Below are 24,894 nucleotides of genomic sequence, written 5' to 3' on the forward strand. Positions count from 1 at the left end.
AAGACACCAGGCTTGTGCTGGCCCAGAGGTCACCCTAACTATATCACTTCAAAGCCCTCAACAACAACACCTCCCAGTCTTCCCTGCAAAGAGATATTCTCGGAAAGACAAAGGGAGAAGTGTCTCCAGGGCTAAGGTGAATATCACCATATCACCATGGTGTTTGTTTCCTGCTGCTTTGACTATTCAGTTATGTGCAAATATTAGCCTTTCCTCAGATCCCAGGAGAGGCAGGTAACAGGCTTTCATCAGAACTCTATATCCTGGCCATAAATCTAACGTGAAAGCCACCTGCAGAAGGGACAGATGAGCGAGGATCTATTTTTAGGTTTAGAGAAACGAGCCAGCATGCACATCCCTAGCCCATGGTCCAAGGCAACCTAGACTTTCTCATGATCCCAAGTAAACCCTTTGAACAATGAAGGAGTGGGTTCTAAAACCCAATTCATTAACACCTGAATATAATAACTAATTTAGGTAAATACTGTCGTGGTGGAACAGCTCTGTTTAAGGGAGCTCATTTAACGTCTTTCTAAGTTGTACTATAGGATATAATAAAACTTCTCCCCACTCCCCATCTGATTATGTAGAAGAATAAAATAAGCCAAGAGGAATGCACTAAGCACATGAAGGAAACAATAATACATGTGTTGACGCTGACATGGTCAATACACTTTCAGACTAGCTAAACATTAGCCTTTCATCTCAGTCTGGGCTCAGCCTCTACAAAATGAATAACAAATTTTCCATGTTATGTTGAAAATTACCCTGGTCCTGAGGACAATATCTGATGAGTATGCCATGGTGTCTATGCATTTAGACTATTTCTTTTATAAATATAGATAGATATGTAGATGGATGGATGGATGGATGGATGGATAGATGGATGGATGGATTCATACATATATACATACATACATACATACATACATACATACATACATACATGGATGCATAGATACATAAATACATAGTTGGTTAGGGAGGTAGGTAGATAGGAAAGTAGGTAGGTTGGTAGGTAGGTGTAGACATATAGGTATATAGGTAGGTAAGTAGGTTAGGTAGATAGGTAAGTAGGTAGGTTAGGTAGATTGATGGATAGATAGAAGCAGACAGACAGAGTGGCTGGCAAGATGGCTCAGCAGCTTAAGGACACATGCTGCTAAACCTGACTGCCTGCATCTGACCCCTGGAGTCCGCATGGTGGAAAGACAGAGCTGACTCCTGAACGTTGTCCTCTGCCATCCACATAGGCACTGTGAAATGCATACTCCCTTTCCACCAATACTCATTAAAGAAATAAAGTAAGTAGGGTAGTATCAAAATAGAATAAAGAAATAATAAGATCACTTACTGGTCTACGAAGGCAGCTACAGAAGTTCTAGTTCATGGCAGTATGAGCTTACAGAAAGCATTAGAGAGAGTCTGAACTTAACAGACTTAACGGTTGAAGTGTTGCTAGAGGCCCCACCTTGGCTTCATTGTACTTGACTTCATTTGCTCGACCCCTTGTTGTTCAGCTTTAACCCCAAATTCATGTTATGCCCCCAGCCCAGTAAAGAATGAGTCCACGCATACGACCAGCATATCTCTGATAAGCACAGTTTGATCAAGGTGGAAACAAGGAAGTTGGGACTCTCGGGAGAAAGTTCTAGAATACTTTCAAAAGTATTTCAAAAGCAGTAGAGACAGCATTTGCAATATGCTAGACTCACCGGGTCTCACAAAAATCCTGGATTCTAGGACAATATTCTCAAATGAGATAACAAAAGACAGAAGTGATCTGTTTGGGCTTAGCGTAGTTGGTAGAGGCAAAATGAAGATGGCTTAAAGCCTTTAGCGCTGGCCTTCTCCTGTCTCCTGTTCTTTCACTGTCCACGACGATACAAACGATTCATAACTTACGTGACTGCCCCCATGTTAAAGGAGTCTAAAGACAGTCTTCATTTGCTCAGTGGTCATCCTGAACCCATGTGGTATTCACTTCTCCCCATTTCCGTTAAGTGAAAGCAAGCGTTCTCAACACAGACTGAAAGCTGTTCTTAATAATAGTGCTTGCCACCACCACCCCTGCCCCAGCCTTGTTCGCACGCACGTCTAACACCTGTGTTCAGACGCAAAGCCATATTCCTGTAGAAGCTGGCTAGCAACGAATCATTGCCGTCTACACTAGACTCATGGATACGTGACCCCATCTCAGGGGTCACAAAAGTCAAATTTAAGACTCGCTCGTTCCACTCCTCCATTGTTGGTGGGGTTGCAGACTGGTACAACCATTCTGGAAATCAGTCTGGAGGTTCCTCAGACAATTGGACATTGAACTGCCTGAGGATCCAGCTAACCTCTCTTGGGTATATACCCAAAAGATGCCCCAACATATAAAAAAGACACGTGCTCCACTATGTTCATCGCAGCCTTATTTATAATAGCCAGAAGCTGGAAAGAACCCAGATGCCCTTCAACAGAGGAATGGATACAGAAAATGTGGTACATCTACACAATGGAATATTACTCAGCTATCAAAAACAATGACTTTATGAAATTCGTAGGCAAATGGTTGGAACTGGAAAATATCATCCTGAGTGAGGTAACCCAATCACAGAAAGACACACATGGTATGCACTCATTGATAAGTGGCTATTAACCCAAATGCTTGAATTACCCTAGATGCCTAGAACAAATGAAACTCAAGACGGATGATCAAAATGTGAATGCTTCACTCCTTCTTTAAAAGGGGAACAAGAATACCCTTGACAGGGAATAGAGAGGCAAAGATTAAAACAGAGACTGAAGGAACACCCATTCAGAGCCTGCCCCACATGTGGCCCATACATATACAGTCATCCAATTAGACAAGATGGATGAAGCAAAGAAGTGCAGGCCGACAGGAGCCGGATGTAGATCGCTCCTGAGAGACACAGCCAGAATACAGCAAATACAGAGGCGAATGCCAGCAGCAAACCACTGAACTGAGAATAGGACCCCCATTGAAGGAATCAGAGAAAGAACTGGAAGAGCTTGAAGGAGCTCGAGACCCCATATGTACAACAATGCCAAGCAACCAGAGCTTCCAGGGACTAAGCCACTACCTAAAGACTATACATGGACTGACCCTGGACTCTGACCTCATAGGTAGCAATGAATATCCTAGTAAGAGCACCAGTGGAAGGGGAAGCCCTGGGTCCTGCTAAGACTGAACCCCCAGTGAACTAGATTTTTGGGGGGAGGGCGGCAATGGGGGGAGGATGGGGAGGGGAACACCGATAAGAAAGGGGAGGGGGGAGGGAGATGTTTGCCCGGAAACCGGGAAAGGGAATAACACTCGAAATGTATATAAGAAATACTCAAGTTAATAAAAAAAAAAAAAGGCAGAATTATGTAAGTCAGAATTCAGTATTACCCCAAGCCTAAAATAAATACTTATGTGTGTCTAAACTGTTAGTAGATAAGTAATTAGGTAAATGAAGGAGGGATAGATAAATTTTGTATATTTCTCACATAGAATAAATCTAAATAGTTGTACTGAGAAACATAAAATAAAGAATATTTAACTTTTCTCTTTTTTTACTTTATCTTTTGAGATGGAATTCATGAGTTTATGTGGTAATTTTTTGCATCTATTAAAATGTATACTTATGAGAAAAAAAAAAAGACTTGCTCGTTCCGTGAATGGGAGTCTGCGTGCTTCCTAGTCTTTCGAACCAATCACAGTGGACTTCATCCAAGCCAAGCCTGTCTCCTCAACTCAGGAATAGAGCATTGTGATTTAAAGAAAAGAAGAAGAAGAAGAAGCAAGGTTTCTGGAGCCACGCAGTCTTGCCTGCATCTCAGTTCTGCCACTGACAAAAGCTTGAGAACTTCTCTATTCCCTGGCGGCTTACCTCTGAGGATCATGGAGGGTAGATGAGGCACCCTCCCAAAGCTTAGGGCAGCAAGTGCTGCTGAAGGCTCTTAGAGGGCAGGCAGTATCTGCTGCATACTCTTACCTCATACTTTTTTCTAGAATTGCTAAAGCCTAATATGGTGCCAGCTTCATGCCATGTAGCCAAATATTAGTTATAAAATGAATAGCATGGGTTAGAAATAATAACTGTACAAGCCATCATCAAAAATCCATTATTCTACAATATATACAGCAACCCTTTAAACAAAAGCCAACACGGGCACGTTTGGGTGGACGTGCAGATTCACTAGCATTTATTTCTGGGTTCTGGCATTGTTTTTCTGAGAGTTTTCGGGTTTTGTTTTTACAGCACCGAATCCTTGTTTGCTAATTCGTTTCACAAGGCCTTGCCAATTTCCATTAGCTCTTTAATGTCTGGCTTTAAGGTGTGAGATCCTTTTCCCCAAACATTGACAGAACCAGCAACCCGAGGGGAGAAGCAGTAATAATAATGAAGTAGAAGCCTGTAGAGGCAGGCCACGGGCTGGAGGCCCCATCTTGCACATGCTGAACAATCTTCTGCGTGACTGACTTGCTGACGAAAAGGCAACCCCTCTCACTGCCCATCACCGGCCAGGGAGAATAATGTCACCCCTCAGAGCTGTGTCCCTGGGCACTACGAACCCAAACATCACTGTCAGAGGTCACCTGCTGGCAGGACTGAGGGATAAAGAGCACTCTAGGGGAGAGACTCTGGAATCACAGCTGATGTATGAATATCTCAGAGGCTATGTGCATGGTGGTTTGAAAAAATATGGCCTCTGTAGGCTCACAGGGAGTGGCACTATTAGGACGTATGGCCTAGTTGGAATTGCTATGGCCTTATTGGAGGAAATGTGTCACTGGTGTGTGGGCTTTGAGGTTTCAGATGCTCAAGTCAGGCCCAATGTTACTCGCTCTTCCTGCTGTAGGACGAGCTCCTTCTCCAGCACCATGCCTGCCTGCATACCACCATGTTTCCTGTCAGGATGATAACGGGCTAAACTTCTAACTGTGAACCAGTCCCAATTGAATGCTTTCTTTCATAAGAGCTACCGTGCTCATGGCGTCTCTTCATAGCTATAGAAATCCTTAACTAAGACACTATGCTGTCCTTACTATGTTTCCTAAGCATGTGGAGACACAGGGGACCACAGAGACCAAGGGACTCTGTTCACTCACAGACAGGACAGAAACCTCATTGGGAGAAACACTATTCACAATAGGCCAGAAATGAAGGGCTTGTAGTTCCTAGTGACCAAAGGATTTTCTGGAGCCAGGGACTCAAGCTTGGTAGCAAAATGTTTGCCTAGTCGTTCAACAAAAATATAAAATTTTAAGAAAAGAGTTTTTTGGCCAGGCATGGTAGCACGTGTTTGTAATCGCTACCCTCGGGAGGTAGAGGGCCTTGGTTTTCTTGTTCACCCTCATTTTACTTACAAATATTTACATCATACTATGCATAAGGCTTGCCTCTCCCTTTATCTATAAATAGAACGTGTTTAAAGGCAGGACACTTTGAAAGGGCTGAAAAATAATCAACAAGTACCCCAGAAGCACAGAGCAGGTATGGTAGGTCATCTTACTTATAAACCCCAAATGCACAAAGACCTCTCATGTCTCTGATTCACAGTCCAATCCCCAGGAACTGGGATCGTGTCTGGCACACAGTGGACCATGAACACAGTCACTGAGTGGATGAGTCAGTGTTAGGGCTTAGCAGAAGAAAATGGCGACCCCTACAGCCTTAGAAAATGATCAAGGAACATGCAATTATCCCACATTGATTCTGAAGGGAAGGCCGTGTCTCCTCTACCTCATCCTACCGTCAGAAGAGCAGCTGGGCTGGGGAGATGGCTCAGTCGGTAAGAGTACTTGCTGTTCTTCCAGAGAAGCCAAGTTTAGTACCCAGCAAACCCAGACTCACAACCTCCTGTAACTCCAGGTCCAAGGGATCCAAAGCCCTCTTCTGTTCCCCTCAAATAAACACACACACAGAGAGAGAGAGAGAGAGAGAGAGAGAGAGAGAGAGAGAGAGAGAGAGAGAGAGAGAGAGAGGACAAGAAACAGCAGGATGGAAATAGACCCTATCATATACTCCATCACAGTCTGGACCAGGCCCATGTCAGGCAAATGGAAATTATGGGATTCTTCAGACAGAAAGACTGCCACAAACAGATGGCGCCAACATTAAGGTCAAGGGGGTTCCAAGAATTTATGCAATTTATTTTAGGCAGCGGTGAAGTGTGTCAAAAAAGTTGGCTTTCAGGCAGTGAGGTAGCTCTCTGCCTGAAACAGATCATCCTCCAGACAGCTGAAACATCTTTCCATCCCCTGTCAGTCTCTGCAGCCTCCTCAAGATTTTATGCTTCCTGGATTGCAGAGGATGGATGTTTTATGGCTTTCACCAAGATTAGTCAGTGCAGAAGTGTCTGGTGCAATTGCACTGGGAACAGGAAGATAAGCAATTAGGACACCTGAGGGGATCGGGGATACAGACATTCTTGGGACAAAGTGACTACCATATCACGTCCGTGGAAACTCAAGTTCAAAACCACATTTAAGTTACCTCACTCCACAGCAAAAGAAAGACACAAGCATGGCTACCTTTGTTCATTCCATTGCAGTCCTTGCAAGTCTCACAGGAAAAGCAAGACAGACAGTTGGTCTCTGAGTGCCAGTAGCATTCGGGTTCTCTACCAGGCATCCATCACTCCAGTATTCTCTGGAACCCCTGTGAAGACTGACTACTCCCTTGACAGTGAGGAGGAGCCTTAGGATCAGTGGGTAAAAGGGCAAATCCACCCAACATTCCTACCCTTTGCCCTCCTTTACACTATGTGCAATGTTCTAATATCTCCCTCCTCGTCTTTCAACTTCTCCGTCCTCCAAATCAACTTCCTCTTTGGTAAAAGGTTGGTTTTTCTAGCTACCGAGTCCCCAGTTCCTATAGTATAAAATGCAAACTCCTCTGTAAATCTGAGAGGGACCAATCCAACCCATCCCATTTTTTCCTAGTTTGTCTCCCCACCTCTTCCCATCCATTTCAGTTCAAACAACTGACCACTGTAGCTCTCTCTCTCAAGCCACTGAGATGCTCTTTGATGTCTACCATATGGTCTACCTAATGAACCTTCCCATTGGTGGAGGGCATGAGATTATGCCATAAAAGTACCTGGCAACAAATCCTGCATCTCTCGCTCACTCCCCAGGTAACCCTGAGCTTATAACTTCACCCCCTGGTATCCTGTTCCCCCATCTGTAGGGGAGCACAAAAGACAACTTTGCTGGGATAGTTCTTGGAGTGAACGGAGGTAAATATCTATAAATCATCCCTAGGTCTATGATTCTCTGGCTTCTTTGGGAACATTTTTCAATTAGTTCCAATCCAGATAGTCCAAATTATTGATTACATGCTTCTTCCTTTATGGCTTTCTGACATATTTGTTGTTAAACTAGACTGTCCCTTATGTAGAATTCTGTAAGGTATTTAGTGGTCTCTCTGGCCTCTACCCACTATATATCTACAGTACCTTTGCTGTGTGGTAACCAAAACAATGTCTCCACATACAGTTAAATGTTACCACAGAGGCAACCTCCACACCTTCATGCTTTCCTTGGGAAACACTGTTTTAAGCTTAGGGACATGGCTCAGTGCTGGAGCACGTGTCTGTTACATGGTGGGTCCTGGGTTTAATCTATCAATTCTAATACTGCCTCATAAAAGAATGACTGCTTGAAGTTCCAAGAGAGAAACACAGCTGCACCTGTCGCTAGCCTTTCCTGAAGACTCTTCATGTACCATAGTCTAAACTCTTTCTGATGGATTATTGCTTTTAGCCTTCTAGCACCCAAAGGGCAGGTTTTATATTTTGTTGACAATAAGATTGGAGCCTAGGGAGGCGAGGAACGTACTCAAGTTGTGTCTTGGTCTCATCCTGTCTAACTCCAGTGCCTAACTCATAACCTGTTTGCGGAGGAGTTTTGTAGCAATTCTGAGAATGAGCGTCTAGATGGATGTGTGAATGGATGGAGTGATGGATCTCAGCTAATGCCGTCTCTGGAGGACAGTGAAGTGTCAGTCTCTCAGGGGTCCCATGCTACCGAGGTGATTCAATTTATCAGGAAACCCATCCCCAGCTTCGGCTTCTCCAAGCTATCTGGGCATTTTTGTCAGAATGGTGCCGTTCTGAGAATTCTGTTTGGTCTCAGGAATCCAAACCACACTCTATCTTTGCTTCATGACAGTTTCATGCCATCTGTCCAGAAAATCAACTTTTCTCTCCCCTGGTCACTCCTTCTGGACGATAGTGAGAGGCAGTATTTTTTTTTGTAACAGGTCACAACTCACAGAAAACCCTTCCTGAAGGAAAGCCACTTTTAAATATGACACTTGTTAGAAGCTCTACCCCCAGTGCTGTGCGGGGACAGTGTGCAGCCACTGCCCTGCTCCACACGCGTGGTTCTTGCACACATAGGAAGCATCAATACTCAAAGGACAAACATCTGAGTCTTGATTGGCACGTACATAGTGATTTAAACTACTTAAGGTGTATTCTGATAAAGACTGCACACTGACATAAGAATAAACACCTAAGTCATAGTAGATAGAGATCAGAAGATACCCCAGATCTAAGTAAGACTCAGTGAGTACAGAGAGAAGAAACAGAAAATGTTTCCTGCTAGACGCAAGGCACTCCAGGAGGTTTTTACTTTCCAAGTGAAGGAAGGATTGAATGCAGACAGGTATTTGAGAGAGAGAATCAAGTTCACCCGAGAACAGGATTTGTGGGTTCAATGAGTGAGGCAGGTTAATATCTGTGACTTTGAGTCCCAGATGGCTCTGACATTTTAGAGCTTAGGAAGTTACTCAGTCTCTTTTAGAATGTGTATCTTCATTTAACAAGTGAGGGCAATAATGCCAACTTAGAATACTGTGTTTCATCACCATGAAGTGTTCCCCAGGAAGTTAACTTAAAAGAAAAAAAGTGTTATTTTGATCACAGTGGGGGGGGACTTCAGCTGTGGTTGCGTGGTCCCATTATTGGGGTCATTACTGAGGCAGACGGCAGGAAAAGAAGCGTGTAGTGGAGTAAAGCTGCTCATCTTACGGTTGCTAGGAAACTGGAAGGCAAGACAGGAAGAGCATGCCGAGACAAGCAGGTGCCATCAAGGTATGAATCCTTCCGTGGGTCCAGCCGTTGATGAGATTAGGTCCTCACTGTGCAGTCACTCTGAAAAGCTCTCCAGGTGTCACCCACACCTTCAGTTTTTAAGACTTTGAGGATACATCGTCTAAACCCATGCAGGATTTGTTCAGGAGATTGAATGATGTAATCTACGCAAAGTGCCCACTTGGCTATCGAACCTTGTCAGTGGTTATCGTAGGTGTGTGCACACCCTGTGCAAGAGAGGGTCCATAGAGATAAACCATCCATGGCACAGTCTCACTGAGTACACAGAATGTAAGGCTGTAAGAGTTGACCTTGGGGGTGGGAGAATAGCTTGGTTGTTAAAATGAGTTCTATAACCAGAATCCATGAAAAAACTAACAGCAAACAATTTGGCAAGGTAGCATACATTCGTAATGGCAGCCCTGAGGAGCAGAGACAGGGAAGATCCCTGGGCTCACTGACCACTCAGCCACACCCACTTAGCTAGTCCCAGTCCAGTGAGAGAGCTCAAAAACAGACAAGGTATATGGCTTCTGAAGAATGACACCCAATGTTGACCTCTGGCTTCTAAATGTGTGTGCATGAATGCACACATGCATATATATGCACACACAGAAACTACACATGCATACACACACACACACACACACACACACACACATTGATCCCATAGAAATTGAACTTAGTAGTTATGAACTCAGTTGGACTGTGGTAGTTATCAGAGGCTTGGGCAGTGGGAGAAAGGCTGTGAGGAGAAAGCTTGACTAAGAGTACTTAGTTCTAGTGAGGTGGAAAGAAATGTTCCCAACGCTATAGTACACTACAGCAAGACTACATAGGAACATTGGTAGAAAACCAGAAGAAAGAATTTGGAGGCTGGTGAGATGGCTCAGTGGGTAGGGGTATTTGTAGCCAAGCCCAGGGATCTGATTTCAATTCCCAGAACAATATGTGAAGGGGAAAACTGACCCTTGTGGCTTGTCCTATGATGGCCACAAGTGCACTGGGGCACACACAACCACTACCCTGACACACATGCTAAGTAAGTAATGTGAAATAATTTTGAATGTTTCCTTTATGAAGAGTGATAAATATTTAAGAAGATAAATACATTTACCCTGACTTGAACATTCTGCAAAATATTGTTAGGAAGCCCGTATATGGTTTCATAGACCACTTAAAGTAAATAAATATAAAAGACAAACAAAATAAAACTGAATAAGTTTGGCAAAGACATAGGTTAATATTATCAGAATGGGGACTCATATGCTCTTCCGTATCAACCTTCATTTGTGCCTCTGAGTCCTTTCATAAAGTAGAGGATCAAAACCTGGGCAATAAAACAACACTTAATTATTGGCTGGTGTCTGAATTAGCTCCGATATCTTGTGACATCACCAATATTTCAGATGTGCTTTGATATTTCCCAAAGTATTTAGCTATGAGGAAATAATCAGACACAAAGCGACATATACATACATACACATATACATACATATACATACACATACATACATACACATGCAAGCCATGTTCCCTTTCTTCATGATTCCACTGTCTAAAGAAGAAACTTAACGTGACTTAGAGTCTAAATTTTAGACTCAAGACAGATTATCTTTCAGGCTATGACATTCACTGCAATTAAATATAAGGTCCCCGGGCTAGGGATTTAGCTCAGTGGTAGAGCGCTTACCTAGGAAGCGCAAGGTCCCAGCTCCGGAAAAAAAAAAAAAAAAGAACCAAAATATAAGGTCCCCACTACACAGCATGGGTAAATGTAATTATACTTTTACATTAAAATAATGCATAGTTATTTCTCTCATTTTATCTGGTATAGAAGGTCTCAGATTCTACATTAATTTATACATCATGCTCATAACACAGATTCGATAGCACTTTTTTTTTGTTGTTTTGTTTTTCCACAAAAGTCAGAGTAAAAAGTCAAAGACATCCAAAGAATTGAATTATTATCCAAAGAAAGAATTATTATGAAAGAGTGACATAATACATTGCCCTTTTATTTTAAAGTTTTATTTTTCATAAAAACTGAAGAAAGGCAGTATGAGATTATATTTATTCACAGGGAAGAGAGCTCGATTTCCAACTTACTTAAAAAGGAAGTCAATCACATCGTCGAGACAAGAAGTTAAAAGGTTGGTTGTCCTGAGGACGCCAAATAGTAGACAGCATCTGCATTTCCTTGCCCTGTCCATATCATTGAAATAAATAAATATGCCAGCCCAGATCTGTGAACACTGTACAATCCTGAGACGTGCCATCTATTAGAATTCTAAGCCCTTGACCCCAGAGCCAGAGGATGTAAGAAATGCAAGCCTCTTTTTTATCCCTCTCCTTCCAAACCCTAAAAACCCCAGAAACACAGGGGTGGAGGGCTCATCCCTGCATCCATGAGTATTACTGCCTTCCTTTCATTCTTCCTAGCTCAAGAGGCTGCCTGAGGAGGAGCCCTACCTTCTTCTGAGGCATCTCATCTCCTTCACTTGCGAGGTAGGAGTCCTACAGCAGGCTCTCAACCATTTCCCTCTCCTCATGCCTAGGCCTTTGCTATCCCCATCCACCTGTGGCCAGCCCACCCCACCTCTGTTGATGCTGCCTACCTTCCTCTGACTACATCCCACATTCTCTACCTCCATGGTCTGTGGCTCTTTCTCCCACTGATATTCAGAGAACATAAAGGCCTTAACACAGCGTCTGGCATGTGCTGTTTTAAAACAACCAGTCTGGTAATGACTGTTACCATGGTATTTACTATTTCTCCCCCATAAATGCACTCAGCAGCTCCCTGGAGGATTCACAAATTCCTTCTTCCTCTACATATCTGCAGATCGTTTTCTTTCTCATATTCCTTGACACCGAATTGCTTAATATATCCATGCTCATTTACACGTCTTCCTTTGTTTAAGGGGGCACCCTGCTGTCCCAGCTCCCTCCTAAAGGGCTCAGGCCAGAGTTGGTAGTCAACATGTATTGGTGTTCTTGAATCTGAAAGATCTAAAATCCTTTTTGCTTGCTTCCACCTCTGTCCACCAGATCTGAAAACACGTGATACATAACGCAGCCTAGTCCCAGTTGATGGTCCCTCTTCTCCCACATTGGCACAACCCTCACTTGCTGGCTTCGGTGAAGAATCACACATGTGACCTCTCCAGAGAAGACTTCCCTGACCACCAAAGACAAAACTCAGTGGCCCACAATGGCAACATCCACCCCATCATCCCTCCCCAACGGCTGCTGTATGCTAGGCACACTCTCAGCTCACCTGGATCAGTGTCTCCAGTTCCTGGGGGCTCACACAGATATGATCTCTCAAGAATTCTGCCTTCTCCAAGGCAATTGTGTTCTTCTGACTGCTCTCAAAGGGCTGTTCCAATGCCCGGAAGACAAGGCCACCGGTGACGAGGTAGACCACGACCACCACAAAGATGGCAACCACTGTTTTCCATTTCATAACTGTTTGCAGGCCTCCCTGGGAGGCGCCTTCCATCCTGGCTACCACCGTGGCTCTGGAGGAAATGGAGAGTCGAGGAACAGGATGGTGCCCGTTAGTGGCACTCTTGGGCTGGCACACTGGTGGGGCTGCTGCAGGCACGGCCACTGAGGAAGCAGGTGGAGGAGAGAAGAGAAGAGAATTCATTTATAAGAACAAAATGCCAAACTCATCAGAAACAAAGAACAGATGTCTTCCTTCAGCCGCCTTTCCAAATGTGAGGATGAAAAGCTGGTTCACCAAGCCTGCAGCTGGGGAATTTTATTAGTTGTTAAGTATCTGATTTTTGTGGTTGTTGTTGTCTTAATGAGTTCTTAAAAGTGAGCATCGAGAGTCCTAATTCTACAGGATCGAGTATCAGTCGAGTTTAAAACACTTATATTTTCCCACATGGATCCAAACTGTAAAGCTATCAATATTTATTTATACCTTATCTCCTCACTCAGCTCCCATGTTCAAACAGGTACAAACCATCAGTTTTGAAAAACAAGCATCTCATTCAGACTAAAGGAAAAGAAACAGAACAATGATACACCGCTATTCTGTCCCAGTACAGAAGCAAAGAAGGGATGGACACTAAAAGCCCATCTTGGAAACAGGGGAGAGGTGTAGCATCCCATATCTATGACCCTAACACTGGGGGGTGGAGACAAGAAGATGCCTGGGGTTAGTTGGTCAACAAAAAAAGGGGGAGTTATTGAGGTTTGATCTTTTGATATGTATTATAATGGTAAGTACTGGCCCCCAAAAGCCTAGATGCTCCCAGGGACTAGAGTCTGCAAACACCCAATCATAACTATGTAAATATTAACAAGTAGCCAAGTAAAACTATACAACAATATCCAGGTATAACTATGTAAGCTTGCCCTCCAAGTTCTCCCAGTCTTGGGTTCCCAGGCTTGAGGACTGGAGGAATCACCAGGAGGGAGAAGAAGATAGAAAGATGAAAAGAAACCATAGGCTAGGAGTCAAGAAAGCATAGCCCTGAGGGCTGGCCAATTGGAGTTAAGAGCAGCCCAGACGAAACATAGTAATACCTCAGGGGAATCCATAGGAAATAGAATTTAATAGCACGGAACTAATCTGCCCAGCATTAGTTCTAATAAGGGCTTATTATTAAAATAAAGGCTGTATGTGTCTTTTATAAGAGAACTAAATGGTTAAAGGCAGGGTAGAAACCCCAGATTGGGATTAAAAATTTTTACAACACTGTCTCCAAAACATAAGGTGGAGAAAGGTAAGAAATACCTGATATTGACCTCTGACTTACACACACACATGTGCACACACAAGAACTGACACACATACACACACACATACACACACACACACAAACAAACACAGGCATACATATTCACATGCAAACAGACTGACATACAAACACACATACATGTACTCCCCACCCCACCACCACACAAACACAGAGATGAGGGATGCAGACATAAAAGACTGTCTTGTCACAAAAGAAACAAAGAAGCTGGTCCTTTGCTAAGAAAGGGGAGTCAAAGGTCAGACATGATAGAGAGGTTTGGGACATTAGAAGAGAGGTAGCTACAATTGGAGAAGAAAGCCAGAGTGATGGCTTATGTCAATTAGCCCTCTTGCCTGAAAAAATGATAAGGATAAACCAGATCCCACATGTATTGCCTAATAAAAATGCGATGACTTTGTTGTAACCACTCCTGAGCTATTAGCAACGGCATTTTTTTTCTCCGATTGTCATCCAATAAGAAGCCACTGGAAATGACTTTCCCCCTGTTTCTCAGAACACAGAATTCGTTAAGGTCTCTGGTTTTCTATAAAGGCAATTTCATTACCTTAGAAATAAACACATTAAACTGGCAGGTTTTCTGCCAGAGCAGGAGGTTGGAGGTAGTACCATGTACTACAGATATCTGCCGTATGCAGCAATGAGAAATCAAGGCCCTTGGGTCTGTTCTTGCCTTTATTATCCTGATTCTCATTATGCCTCTGCTTGGGCAGACCCCTGGCTGTGGTGTAAATACAGTCTTAGCGCACACATGTGACAAATCATATCGCCCCCGTGAGGGTAAGCAGTTCCCTCTCTGTACTGGTGCTGTCAAGGAGATTTTATCCAATCATTCTTCCTTGAAAACAAGCCTGATCTTGATCACACCTGGCTAGAGGGTTGGCACTTAGAAAAATCTGTCTATAAATATATGTTCTTCTGGGCCTTAGAAATTTGTTTTTCTCTTTGAAATCAGGTTGACCATCCACCTTTTACTGTATATTACCGTTCAACAGTTATTCAATATCAAATTCTTCTTGGACTTAACATGTATATAAAATTCTGTGTAGTCCCCAAACAGACTATAAATTAGAATCATTCAATCTGATTAGGCATTATGTTCTTTGATGCTCCTCTAAAGACACTAAACTCGGGTTCTCAGTTGCCCTTCTAGACACCACGAGGAGGGTCCTTTTGTCTAGGACAGCTTTTCTTTGACACTGCCCAACCTTCTCATCCACTCTGTCTCTGTATCCATGGCTACCAGACTCATCCAGACACCACAGTGCCTTGTCTAAACCAACCTAGCAGACTCCTATCTCCACTTCTACACAGTGCTGGCCCATTAATCTTGAGTCAAATCTTACCTCCCTAATTATCTCTTCCCATCCCCAAGGTTGGCAGAAAATTAAAGTCTCCAAAGATACCCGCATCTTAGCTCCAGCACCCATCCAAACATTACCTTCCATGGTGATTAAGTATCCTGAGGTGAAGAGGTTACCCTAGACTGTGGCTGTCATCACAAGACCACGAGACAGTAATACAGGTGGAGAGAAGGCAGAGGCAGAGGCTAGGATCGTGTAGCTGTGGGTCGAGCAATATGGTCCCACTAGAAAATGGTTGTCCTCCTGAGCCTCCAAAAGAAACCAGTTAATTATAAACTGCTGATTGGGGCCACTATGTTTGTGATCATTCATTAGCAGCCCCAAGAAATAAATATCGCCCACCTCCCTTCTGTGTCCCCAGTGTGCACAGTGTCTGGCACACAGTAGGCCGTCAACTGGTGATGGCTGGATAAGGCAGTGCACATGGAAGGAAGGAGATTTGGTACAGTGTGGTCACACACACAGTACAGACAAGCACCATCAGACTAAACACAATGATCAGACGCCTATATAGGAAAAGCAGCCCTATTCTTTCCCCCACACAGTAGCCCAGAATCTACAAATCCACATCCACATGGTTCTCGGACCAAAGCTGCCTCCTCTGTGAAATCTCTAGACTCTTCTGTGCAGACTCGCCAGCCTGTCTCTACAACCTGTCTCTCCTCTAGCCTGTTGGCTTTTGGAGTCAGAGAAGACCATTGTTCTTTCTTCTTTCTTCTTTCTTATTTAGGCAGGATCTCACTATGTAGCCCAGGTTAGACTTAACCTTGAAATTCTCCTATTTATGTCTCCCGAATGCTAGGATTAGGGGTATGTGACATGGCTCAGCAGAAAGTCCATCTTCAGTTCTTGGTACAAGACCAAAGGAAGGGCATTTGTTTCCTACTGTCGTTGTCATGGTTATCGGTGATTATTTAAAACTACACACAACCACAATCTCAGAATTACCACCACAGTAAGGACTCATATTAATTACCTCAACAATAAACATTTGGTTAACACTGAATGGACCTAAGAGGCTATAGAGGTGTCCTCCTGTCTCCTAAAACAGCTGACAGGTTCTCCGCTTCCAGAGTTCAGCAAATTGCTATGCACTGATATAGTGTCTTGTCCCTCCCAGACTGAACTCTGGGATACCACCAGACCCTTCCATTTGCTTTGTGTCCTTGGATCTTGTTCATTTGTGATAGCTGTCATCCAGATTCCAAGCCCTAAAATTTCAAACAATGCTGACTAAGGGATGCCTATCCTTGGCCACGGTGAGCACTTTCCCCAAGGACAACAGGGTCACCTGTAGTGTCCTAACCCTAAACATCATACATTCCACCTCTTCTTAGGTCCCTAGGGAGGGACCCCCTTTAGTCTTTTCACTGATGTCCCTGTAAAGCTCTGAAGCTGCCAAGAGTGGTCACTGTACCCTACTCCAAACAACTAGGTTTCAACTCCTTGAGGAAGAAAGTAGGTTATTATGAAAACAAATACATGAATTAAATATAGTAAGATGTTAAACTCGAGGGCAAATAAGTGATCTTGTTGCTGAATATGAGATAGACAAGCTAATCAGATAATGAAGTGTGAAGGAGGACTATAAAAAATAAATAAATAAAAGCTTACAGCTAACGAGTTTTTGTTTGCATTTGGCCCCAAATGTATTCAATCAATCTACTTTGTATATTATAGAATAACCTAATAAGTTTCAAGAAGCCCTGTACCATCATATGAACAGTTTAACGGTCAAATATAATGTACAATATACAGGTAAATTGTCAAGTACAGCCTTGAGGAGGAGGAGGAGGAGGAGGAGGAGGAGGAGGAGGAGGAGGAGGAGGAGGAGGAGGAGGAGGAGGAGGATAACTCTGGAAACAAAGAAGCCCTCCCTGGCACCTCCCAGATCTCCCTGTTCCCGGGAAGGCTTGCTTCGTAGCTTTGTACCAAAGAGGAAGGAAGCAGCAAACAGCAAAGGGCATTAACAACACTGTGTCTGTGAGACAGCAAGAAGGGGAACTGTGAGGTTGCTATCATTCATCCTATGGGGTAGCCATGCCAACAGTCCCAGGAAGCCAGAGCTCATCCCGCAGAGGATGCAGAGGAGCCTCTACCCAGAGTTCTGTCCATCAGGATCCAGCTGACTGCCTTAGCTTCTTCCCTGCTCATTTCTAGTGATTTCGGATGCCTTGGTGTGATGTCTACCTCTTACTATTTGTTCCTTCACTCAGAAGCCTCACAAGCCAGGACACTTGGCTTTTCAGGGGACTCTTCCTGGGAAACTCCAGCCAGCTGCCTCACAGGGGCTGCACCAGTCAATTTCTGATGAATGTTTGTAGCCCCTCCTCCAATTTGATAATACTGCCTTTTATTTGCCTCCTGAATCAGGCTACGCCAGTCATCGATACTGAGATCAGCACCCGATCTGATGATACTTCACTATCTAATTGCTGTTTTACTTCATCTGCTACTCAATATTGATTCTTTCACTTTTGCTTGCTGTAGACTTATAAACTATTGTAGGTAGATCTTTTGCCAGCACAGAACAGATGGTTCCAGAAATCCTAGCACTCCCAATGCTAGGTGGAACTGGCCTTGGGAAAGTTCTTTTAGGCTTTCAGCCAGTTCTTTGTACTGGTTTGCTAAGAACTGTCCCTAGGAACAGAGTTTGAATCAAATCTGATAATGCTTCAGTTTGCAAAGCACTGGAGAAGAAAAAAAAAAAAAACAATTTTATCCCCAAACCATCATCGACTAGGTGACCTTGAAATGGTCGCTTAGCTTCTCTGTTTGCTTCCCTGGGAAGTGTGAATAATAACCCCACTTCTTTTGAACCTCACAGGGCTTTCAGGAACAGCAAAGGAGCTGCCCTCCTTTGCTGATCGGAGTACATTTGCAGATGTCAGGAGTCCTGGCAGGGACCTCAGCACGTTACAAAACCTTTTGTGCATTTAACTAAAAATGGAGTTGGCTGCTTTGGCAAATATGAGTGCACATTTCAGCAGCTAGAAATGGATTTGGAGTCTGCTTCCCTTGAGGTTGAATACATTTTCAGAGGGTGTTTTCATGACTCTGTTAATTCTCCAAAAACTAGAGCTGCTCTCGCTCTAGCAGAAAATTGCCTAGTGACCTGGGATGAGTCATAATGGTCTCAGTCTTTTGCAAAGAAATGAAACTGCATAAATTAGTGGTGGTGGTGGTGGTGGTAATGGCTGCGGTAGTGGTGGCGGCAGTGGTGACAGTGGTGATGGTGGTGATGGCTGTGCCGGTAGCAGCGGTGGCAATGACAGGGGTAACAGCAACACAATTGATATCACTGCATCAATCCTCACTATGTCATTCTTCACACTCTACTTTTCCAGGTTCTCCCAGAAACAGGTGCCAGAAGGGAGCTAACTGTGCTCACACTTTTATTAAGGGAAATGCAAGTGGGGAAAGGAGTGGGGGAGTTGCAGGGAAGTAAAGCAGCCATCAGACAGTAACATACTATGTCAGTCTGCCCTTGAGTGACAAAGAGAGTGAAGAGGGATGGATGGAAACACTCTGGACCACCCACAGTCTAAGAAAGGTCTGGAACACCTGTCAAGGAGATCTTGAGCCAACGTAGGCCATTTGGAAAATTCTGGGTCTTCCATGAACAATTCCACCATGGCAGCCTTTCGAGTTCAATTCTGGCTGAGAATAGCTCACGAGAGAAGCGAACCTGCTGTACAACGCAGGCCATGGATTTCACAGGCGCTCCCTTGGCTCTTGGCGAACTGCATGCCCTCCAAGTGGAGGCCTACAAGGGCTTGTTCAGAGACATCACAACCCCGCCACCAAGAGAAAGAAAATGAGACCCAAGCAGGTTAGATGACAAAGCCAAGGTCAAGTGGCCTGATTGCAGAGCCAGGATTAAAAGAAGAAGAATCTAACTTGGAAATCACTTCTGCAGTGGAGCACAGGAAAGGAACAATTAAGAAATAAAGCAATTTCAGGCAGAGAGGCCTTCCTGTTAAAACTTAAAGGAAGACTGGCATGAAAATGGTTTCTGATCTGTAGAGGGGTAAGTCCTATTTCCTAGTACTGATGGAGTTTTCCCCCACATAGCATATCAGTAATGGACAGATCCCATAACATAATGGACTATCATACTTCCCCGATCCCACAGAAAGGTATTTAGCAGTAAAAGAGCTGAGATAAAGGGGGATGTTGGGTGAAGGGTGGATATGGTCAAAATATATTTAACACGTGTATAAAATTCTCAAAGAATATTTTTTAAAGATTCGTTTAGTTGTTTTTTAATGTAAGTACACTGTCGCTGTCTTCAGACACACCAGAAGAGGGCAACAGGTCCCAATACAGATGGTTGTGACCCACCATGTGGTTGCTGGGAATTGAACTCAGGACCTCTGGAAGAGCATCTCTGAGCCATCTCACCCAGCACCAAGAATTAAAATAATAATAACAATAATAATAACAATAACAACAACAATACATTAGGAGGAAATTTCCCTTCCATTCATGTTCATTTTTAAATGGTTTCTCACCATTTGAAACACATATTTCATCATTACCTGGGTGGGGATGAAAACAAAAGCCCATGTGGAAGTCAAATTGTTGGTGGTTGAATAACTTCTTAGTGATTTTATATTATGTGCTTTTCCCATGTTCTATAGACCTTACTGTATCATTCTTTCATAGATCCAATCAACAAACATTTGAGCTTGCTTGGTGCAGGGCGTATACGAATTAGATAAGACACATCCCTGCCTTCAGAGGTAGCAGCAGAATCGGCACACACCTAGGCATACCTGAGTCTAGCTTAGCTTCACAAGGCCCTCCATTGAGGGCAGTGACTCTCACCTGTTTCCCCTCACAGATAAGGAAGCTAAGGCCAGAGAGCAGAGGTTGAGTCACCATTTTAGTAAACAGTGGCGGGCTTGACTCTGTCTTCAGACGCCTACCCTTGAGAGCCTCCACTCTGTCACACTACTGAAAGCAAAGAGCACCTAAAGGACTAAAGATCTCTTGGAAGCCTGAAACGCAGCCTCCTCAGACACTCCATCAACATCCAGCAATGTGAGTCTTCCTGATAACCCAGGCAAAGGACAGACATGGCTGGGTGCAACACACTGGAAATAGCAAACCACTCCCTCTCGCCTCCTTACATCACCTCCCACAGATGACCATGGCCTGAAGTCTCACCTGCACATCAAGACTCACACCAAGACACCTGCACATCAGCCTCAGAGAACACCACGAACCCTGGCCCAAGGCTCACCCAGACCCCCTGAAGGGCCTAGGTGGGATCTGCTTTCCACCTAGAAGGGTCAAGTGTTAGGATGAAGACAGGAGAGGTGAAAGGCCAACAGATCCATCTCTGGTGCTTCAACTATACCTGCCTATAAGGCAGCCAGCCATTAGTAGGGAATGTGTCCCCCAACCCCCAGATTCCAGGTAAACAGCAGCCAAACCTAGTTCATCCCCTTTCCGTATAGCTCCTCTGTGTGAAGGCTCCCTACTGTCAAGGCAATCAAGCTTGTCCTTTTGAGAAAGGAAATACAGCCCAGTCTATGGCCACTGATGAACAAGCCCTACACTACCACTGCAAAGGCAGCAAGGTCTCTGAGTTAGACATTGCTCTCTCTCTCTCTCCCCATCCTCCCCAAAGCTTCAGCAGATTATCCCAGCTCCATTCACAATCACCAGGCTATGGAAGCAACCTATGTGTCCATCGGCAGAGGAATGGGTAGGAAAACATGTGCTGTGGACACATGGAGTTGCTTCCCGCCATAAAGAATGAAATTACGACAGGAGTTGGGGATTTAGCTCAGTGGTAGAGCGCTTGCCTAGCAAACGCAAGGCCCTGGGTTCGATCCCCAGCTCCGAAAAAAAAAAAAAAAGAAAAAAAAAAGAATGAAATTACGAGCCAGGAGGTAGTGACGCACACATTTAATCCCAGCACTTGAAAGGCAGAGGCAGGAAGATCTCTGTGAGTTTGAGGCCAGCCTCATCTGTGAGCAAGTTCCAGGACAGCCAAGGATGTTACACGGAGAAACTCTGACTCGAAAAACAAAATAACAAAACAAAACAAAAATGAAATTATGTCACTGCGGGAAAATATATGACTGGAAATAATTACATTAAGCTAATTAAATCAGCCTCAGAAAGACAAATGTTACACGTTTTCTCTCCTTTGTCGGCCCTAGATATTACAGAGACATCTGTAAAATTATGTACATACAAATTACAGGCAAGTAGAAGTGAGGCTGTACAGAGGGAAAAGGGGGGAGACTAATGGGGGACTGGTGGGGGAGGGGAGACTAGTGGGAAAGTACATTACAGAATGGTATGAAGGTGCCCCTGATGGAACCCAACTTAACCGAACGGAAGAAGCCTCTCCCGGGGATCTTTAAGCCCTTAATAGTTGCTGGGGGAGGGGGAGACATCCTTTTCAGTGCTGTGGCCACTGGTAAATTGTCTGTGCGCCTGTAAATAACCCTTTCTGCCCAAGCCACGATGAAATTCATTGAGTCACAGCATAAGAAAAAAGAAGAGAAAAAAGAGTAGACAGGGGCAAGTTGACATGAGGAGATGGGTCATCGAGAATGGGGGTGAGTAAAATGGGAGGTGAATATGGTGTGTATACACACACACACACACACACACACACACACACACCACATGAAACAGACTGTAATGCATCATTAATAAGTGATAATACAAACCTTAGAAAATAAACTCCAGATAGAATAGATCAAGGTCCAAAACCCCCGAGAGCCAATGGAGAGGAAGAGGTGACTGAGAACAGGCTGGCCCCTGCCTCACACCTGCCCTCTCCTACCTCCTCAACAAGACGCCCATTGTCTCTCACCTGAGTCACTGCCTCAGCTCCTGGTCCCCTCTCCCTTACATCCATCCCGCACATCACGGCCACCCAGAGCTGTCCGAGCTCTGCGGCAAAGCGGACCTATTGAAGGTAGCACATGTCCAGGGTAAGGAGCAGACTCCCTGTGGCTAACCCCAAGACTACTATCCAGGACTTGGCACTCACCTATCTCCCTGTCCCACCCACTTCCACACCCCTACAAACAACCTTTGTTCCAACCAAACCCAAGCCTGCCAACACTACAACACCCTAGTTATGCCACTGTCCTGGAGAAACAGGGCTTCATTCCCCCATTCCCAGATTCTCCTTACTTTTTTTTTTTTTTACAAATTTTGGCAACTCACATCTGTCACCACCACTGAGAAGTCCTCCTTGATTCCCCCAACCCTAAAATGATCTCATATCTCTCTGCCTCAAGGTGGAATTTATGGGTGCTTTTAAGCAGGAGGTTTTTCACTAGAGTTTGTTCCACTCCTGAATTTATCCATTCATCCATACCACCACTCCAGTTCACTCTCTCCTCCAGCCGAGCAAGATGCCCAAAGGAAAGAAGGCCAAGGGGAAGAAGGTAGCCCCGGCCCCTGCCATGGTCAAGAAACAGGAAGCCAAAATGGTGGTCAATCCTTTGTTTGAGAAAAGGCCTAAGAACTTCGGCATTGGGCAGGACATCAGCCCAAAAGAGATCTCATGCGCTTCATCAAATGGCCCTGCTACATCAGGCTGCAGCAGCAAAGAGCCATCCTCTATAAGCGGCTCACAGTACCTCCTGCCATCAACCAGTTCACCCAGGCCCTGGACAGGCAAACAGCGACTCAGCTGCTTAAGCTTGCCCACAAGTACAGGCCAGAGACAAAGCAGGAGAAACAGCAGAGGCTGCTGGCCCGCCCTGAGGAGAAAGCTGCTGGCAAAGGGGACGTCCCAACTAAGAGACCACCTGTCCTCCGAGCAGGGGTCAATACAGGCACCCCTTTGGTGGAGAACAAGAAGGCTCAGCTGGTGGTGATTGCCCATGATGTAGACCCCATTGAGCTGGTGGTTTTCCTGCCTGCCCTGTGTTGAAAGATGGGGGTGCCCTACTGCATCATCAAGGGAAAGGCCAGGCTGGGGCGCCTGGTCCACAGGAAGGCGTGCACCACTGTTGCCTTCACACAGGTGAACTCGGAAGACAAGGGTGCTCTGGCTAAGCTGGCAGAAGCTATTAGGGCCAATTATAATGACAGATATGACGAGATCCGCTGCCACTGGGGAGGCAACGTCCTGGGTCCTAAGTCTGTGGCTCGCATTGCCAAGCTGGAAAAGGCAAAGGCTAAAGAACTCGCCACAAGCTGGGTTAAATGTACACTTAAGTTTTCTGTACATAAATATAGTTACAAAAAAAAATAAAATAACCAGTTCAGATGCCTACCCCTAAGACAAGTTGATGGGGGTAAATCAGCGTGCGGAAGCCCTGCTGCTGTCGTGTGTTTTCTGAGGCAGACATCCAGACTCAGGTGTTAAAGTCCTCCAAAGACAAAATGATCTGAACATGGTGGGGTGCCTGGGTTATAGAAAGGATAAAGAAGGAGACGCTGCACTGTGTTCCCAACACTTGGTTCTGGGCTCTCTTGTCCTCGTAATGGAGTGCTAGAAAGTCATTTTAATTCATCTGCCTAAAATAATTTTTAGGTCAAAAAGAAATCACTCTTAGTGAGTCCTCTCTCATCCTAAAGAGACAAACTTCCCCTCCAGTCTGCCTCTCTTCTGACTAAGAACGAACTTGGATTTGAAGATACCCAAGGTTTCTCTTGCCCTGATCCATTACCCCACAACCCACGCTGGCAGAGCATAAAGGAGATGGTTCATTTGAGGCTTCATGAACCAACTAGGAAGCACACGGTTTCTCCTGATAGTCCCCAAGGTCTTCTGCATCTGTAAAGCAAGGACATAGCCCAAAGCAATGGCAAAAACGGGGTGAGAAGGAGCCCAGAGAACAAGGCTTTTGGGATAGGACTTGGGAAATGGTCATGCAGTCAACTCCCTGCCATGAATCCAATGTAACCCCGTAGTTCATAAGACGCATAAGCAAGGCAGAAAGCAAGCATCCTGGAAAAAGAGGATGAGGGGGTTTGAATAGGTTTGGGCCCCCATAGATTCATGTGTTTCAACGCTTGGCCATAGGGAGTGGCACTATTAGGACGTGTGGCCTTAATGGAGTATGTGTGGCCTTGGTGAAGGAAGTGTGTCACTTTTGGAGATGGACTGTAGCAGGATTTTTCCCCAGTTAATTGATTGGATAATAGAGACAACAAGAAGCCAATCGCTTGGCGAAAAGGAGGAGGCGAGACTTCCAGGTTCGAGAGAGGAAGAGGGGATGTGGGTGGAAGAAACGGCCTTTTTTTACAGTGAGGTGGGGAGCAAGAGGAAGCAAGATGTAGACCGGGAACTACTAGACCTGGTGGCCGCTTCAGCCACGGGAAGATTTCCAACATAGAATAGTTGATGAGTTTAGGAAGATAGATTCTGCATCTAGCGGTTGTGTCATCTGTTGATTTTAAAATACGATCGCCTGGTGTTTTCCAGTCGTGACTCAGGTGGCCGGAGGGAAAAAAAACATAGCGGAGATGGCATTCGGCCAGACTTCGGGACCGGAAGATCGGGCAAAGGACTGAGCTCCAGGGGAGAGGTAACCCCGCAGTGGAGCGCAGGCTGGCGAGAGCGTGCCTGTAGCTGGCCACTGGACTGAGAGAATGATCTCAAAGCTCCAGAGAGGCAGAGACCGGCTCACGCCGGTGCTTAGCCATTTAGCATGGTTTAGTTTTAT

General features: G+C 44.7%; 1 protein-coding gene and 1 long non-coding RNA gene across 6 annotated transcripts in view; one reads left to right on the top strand and one right to left on the bottom strand.

Moving 5' to 3' along the window:
• The window catches only part of Kcnk10 (potassium two pore domain channel subfamily K member 10), a 136,043-nt gene that overhangs the window by 64,105 nt on the left and 47,044 nt on the right, over window positions 1-24,894 (bottom strand). For all 5 annotated transcript variants that reach the window (XM_017594351.3, XM_008764847.4, NM_023096.3 and 2 more), the window contains exon 2: window positions 12,377-12,711. In XM_017594351.3, the coding sequence (XP_017449840.1) occupies window positions 12,377-12,711 (335 nt within the window). The remainder of the gene's footprint in view (window positions 1-12,376; window positions 12,712-24,894) is intronic.
• On the top strand, window positions 6,945-12,937 carry LOC120103597 (uncharacterized). The gene is made up of 3 exons (XR_005506183.2): window positions 6,945-7,236; window positions 11,539-11,604; window positions 12,148-12,937. It is a non-coding gene; the product is annotated as an uncharacterized LOC120103597 (long non-coding RNA).

Source organism: Rattus norvegicus, chromosome 6, assembly GCF_036323735.1.
Source record: "Rattus norvegicus strain BN/NHsdMcwi chromosome 6, GRCr8, whole genome shotgun sequence".
Taxonomy (NCBI): domain Eukaryota; kingdom Metazoa; phylum Chordata; class Mammalia; order Rodentia; family Muridae; genus Rattus; species Rattus norvegicus.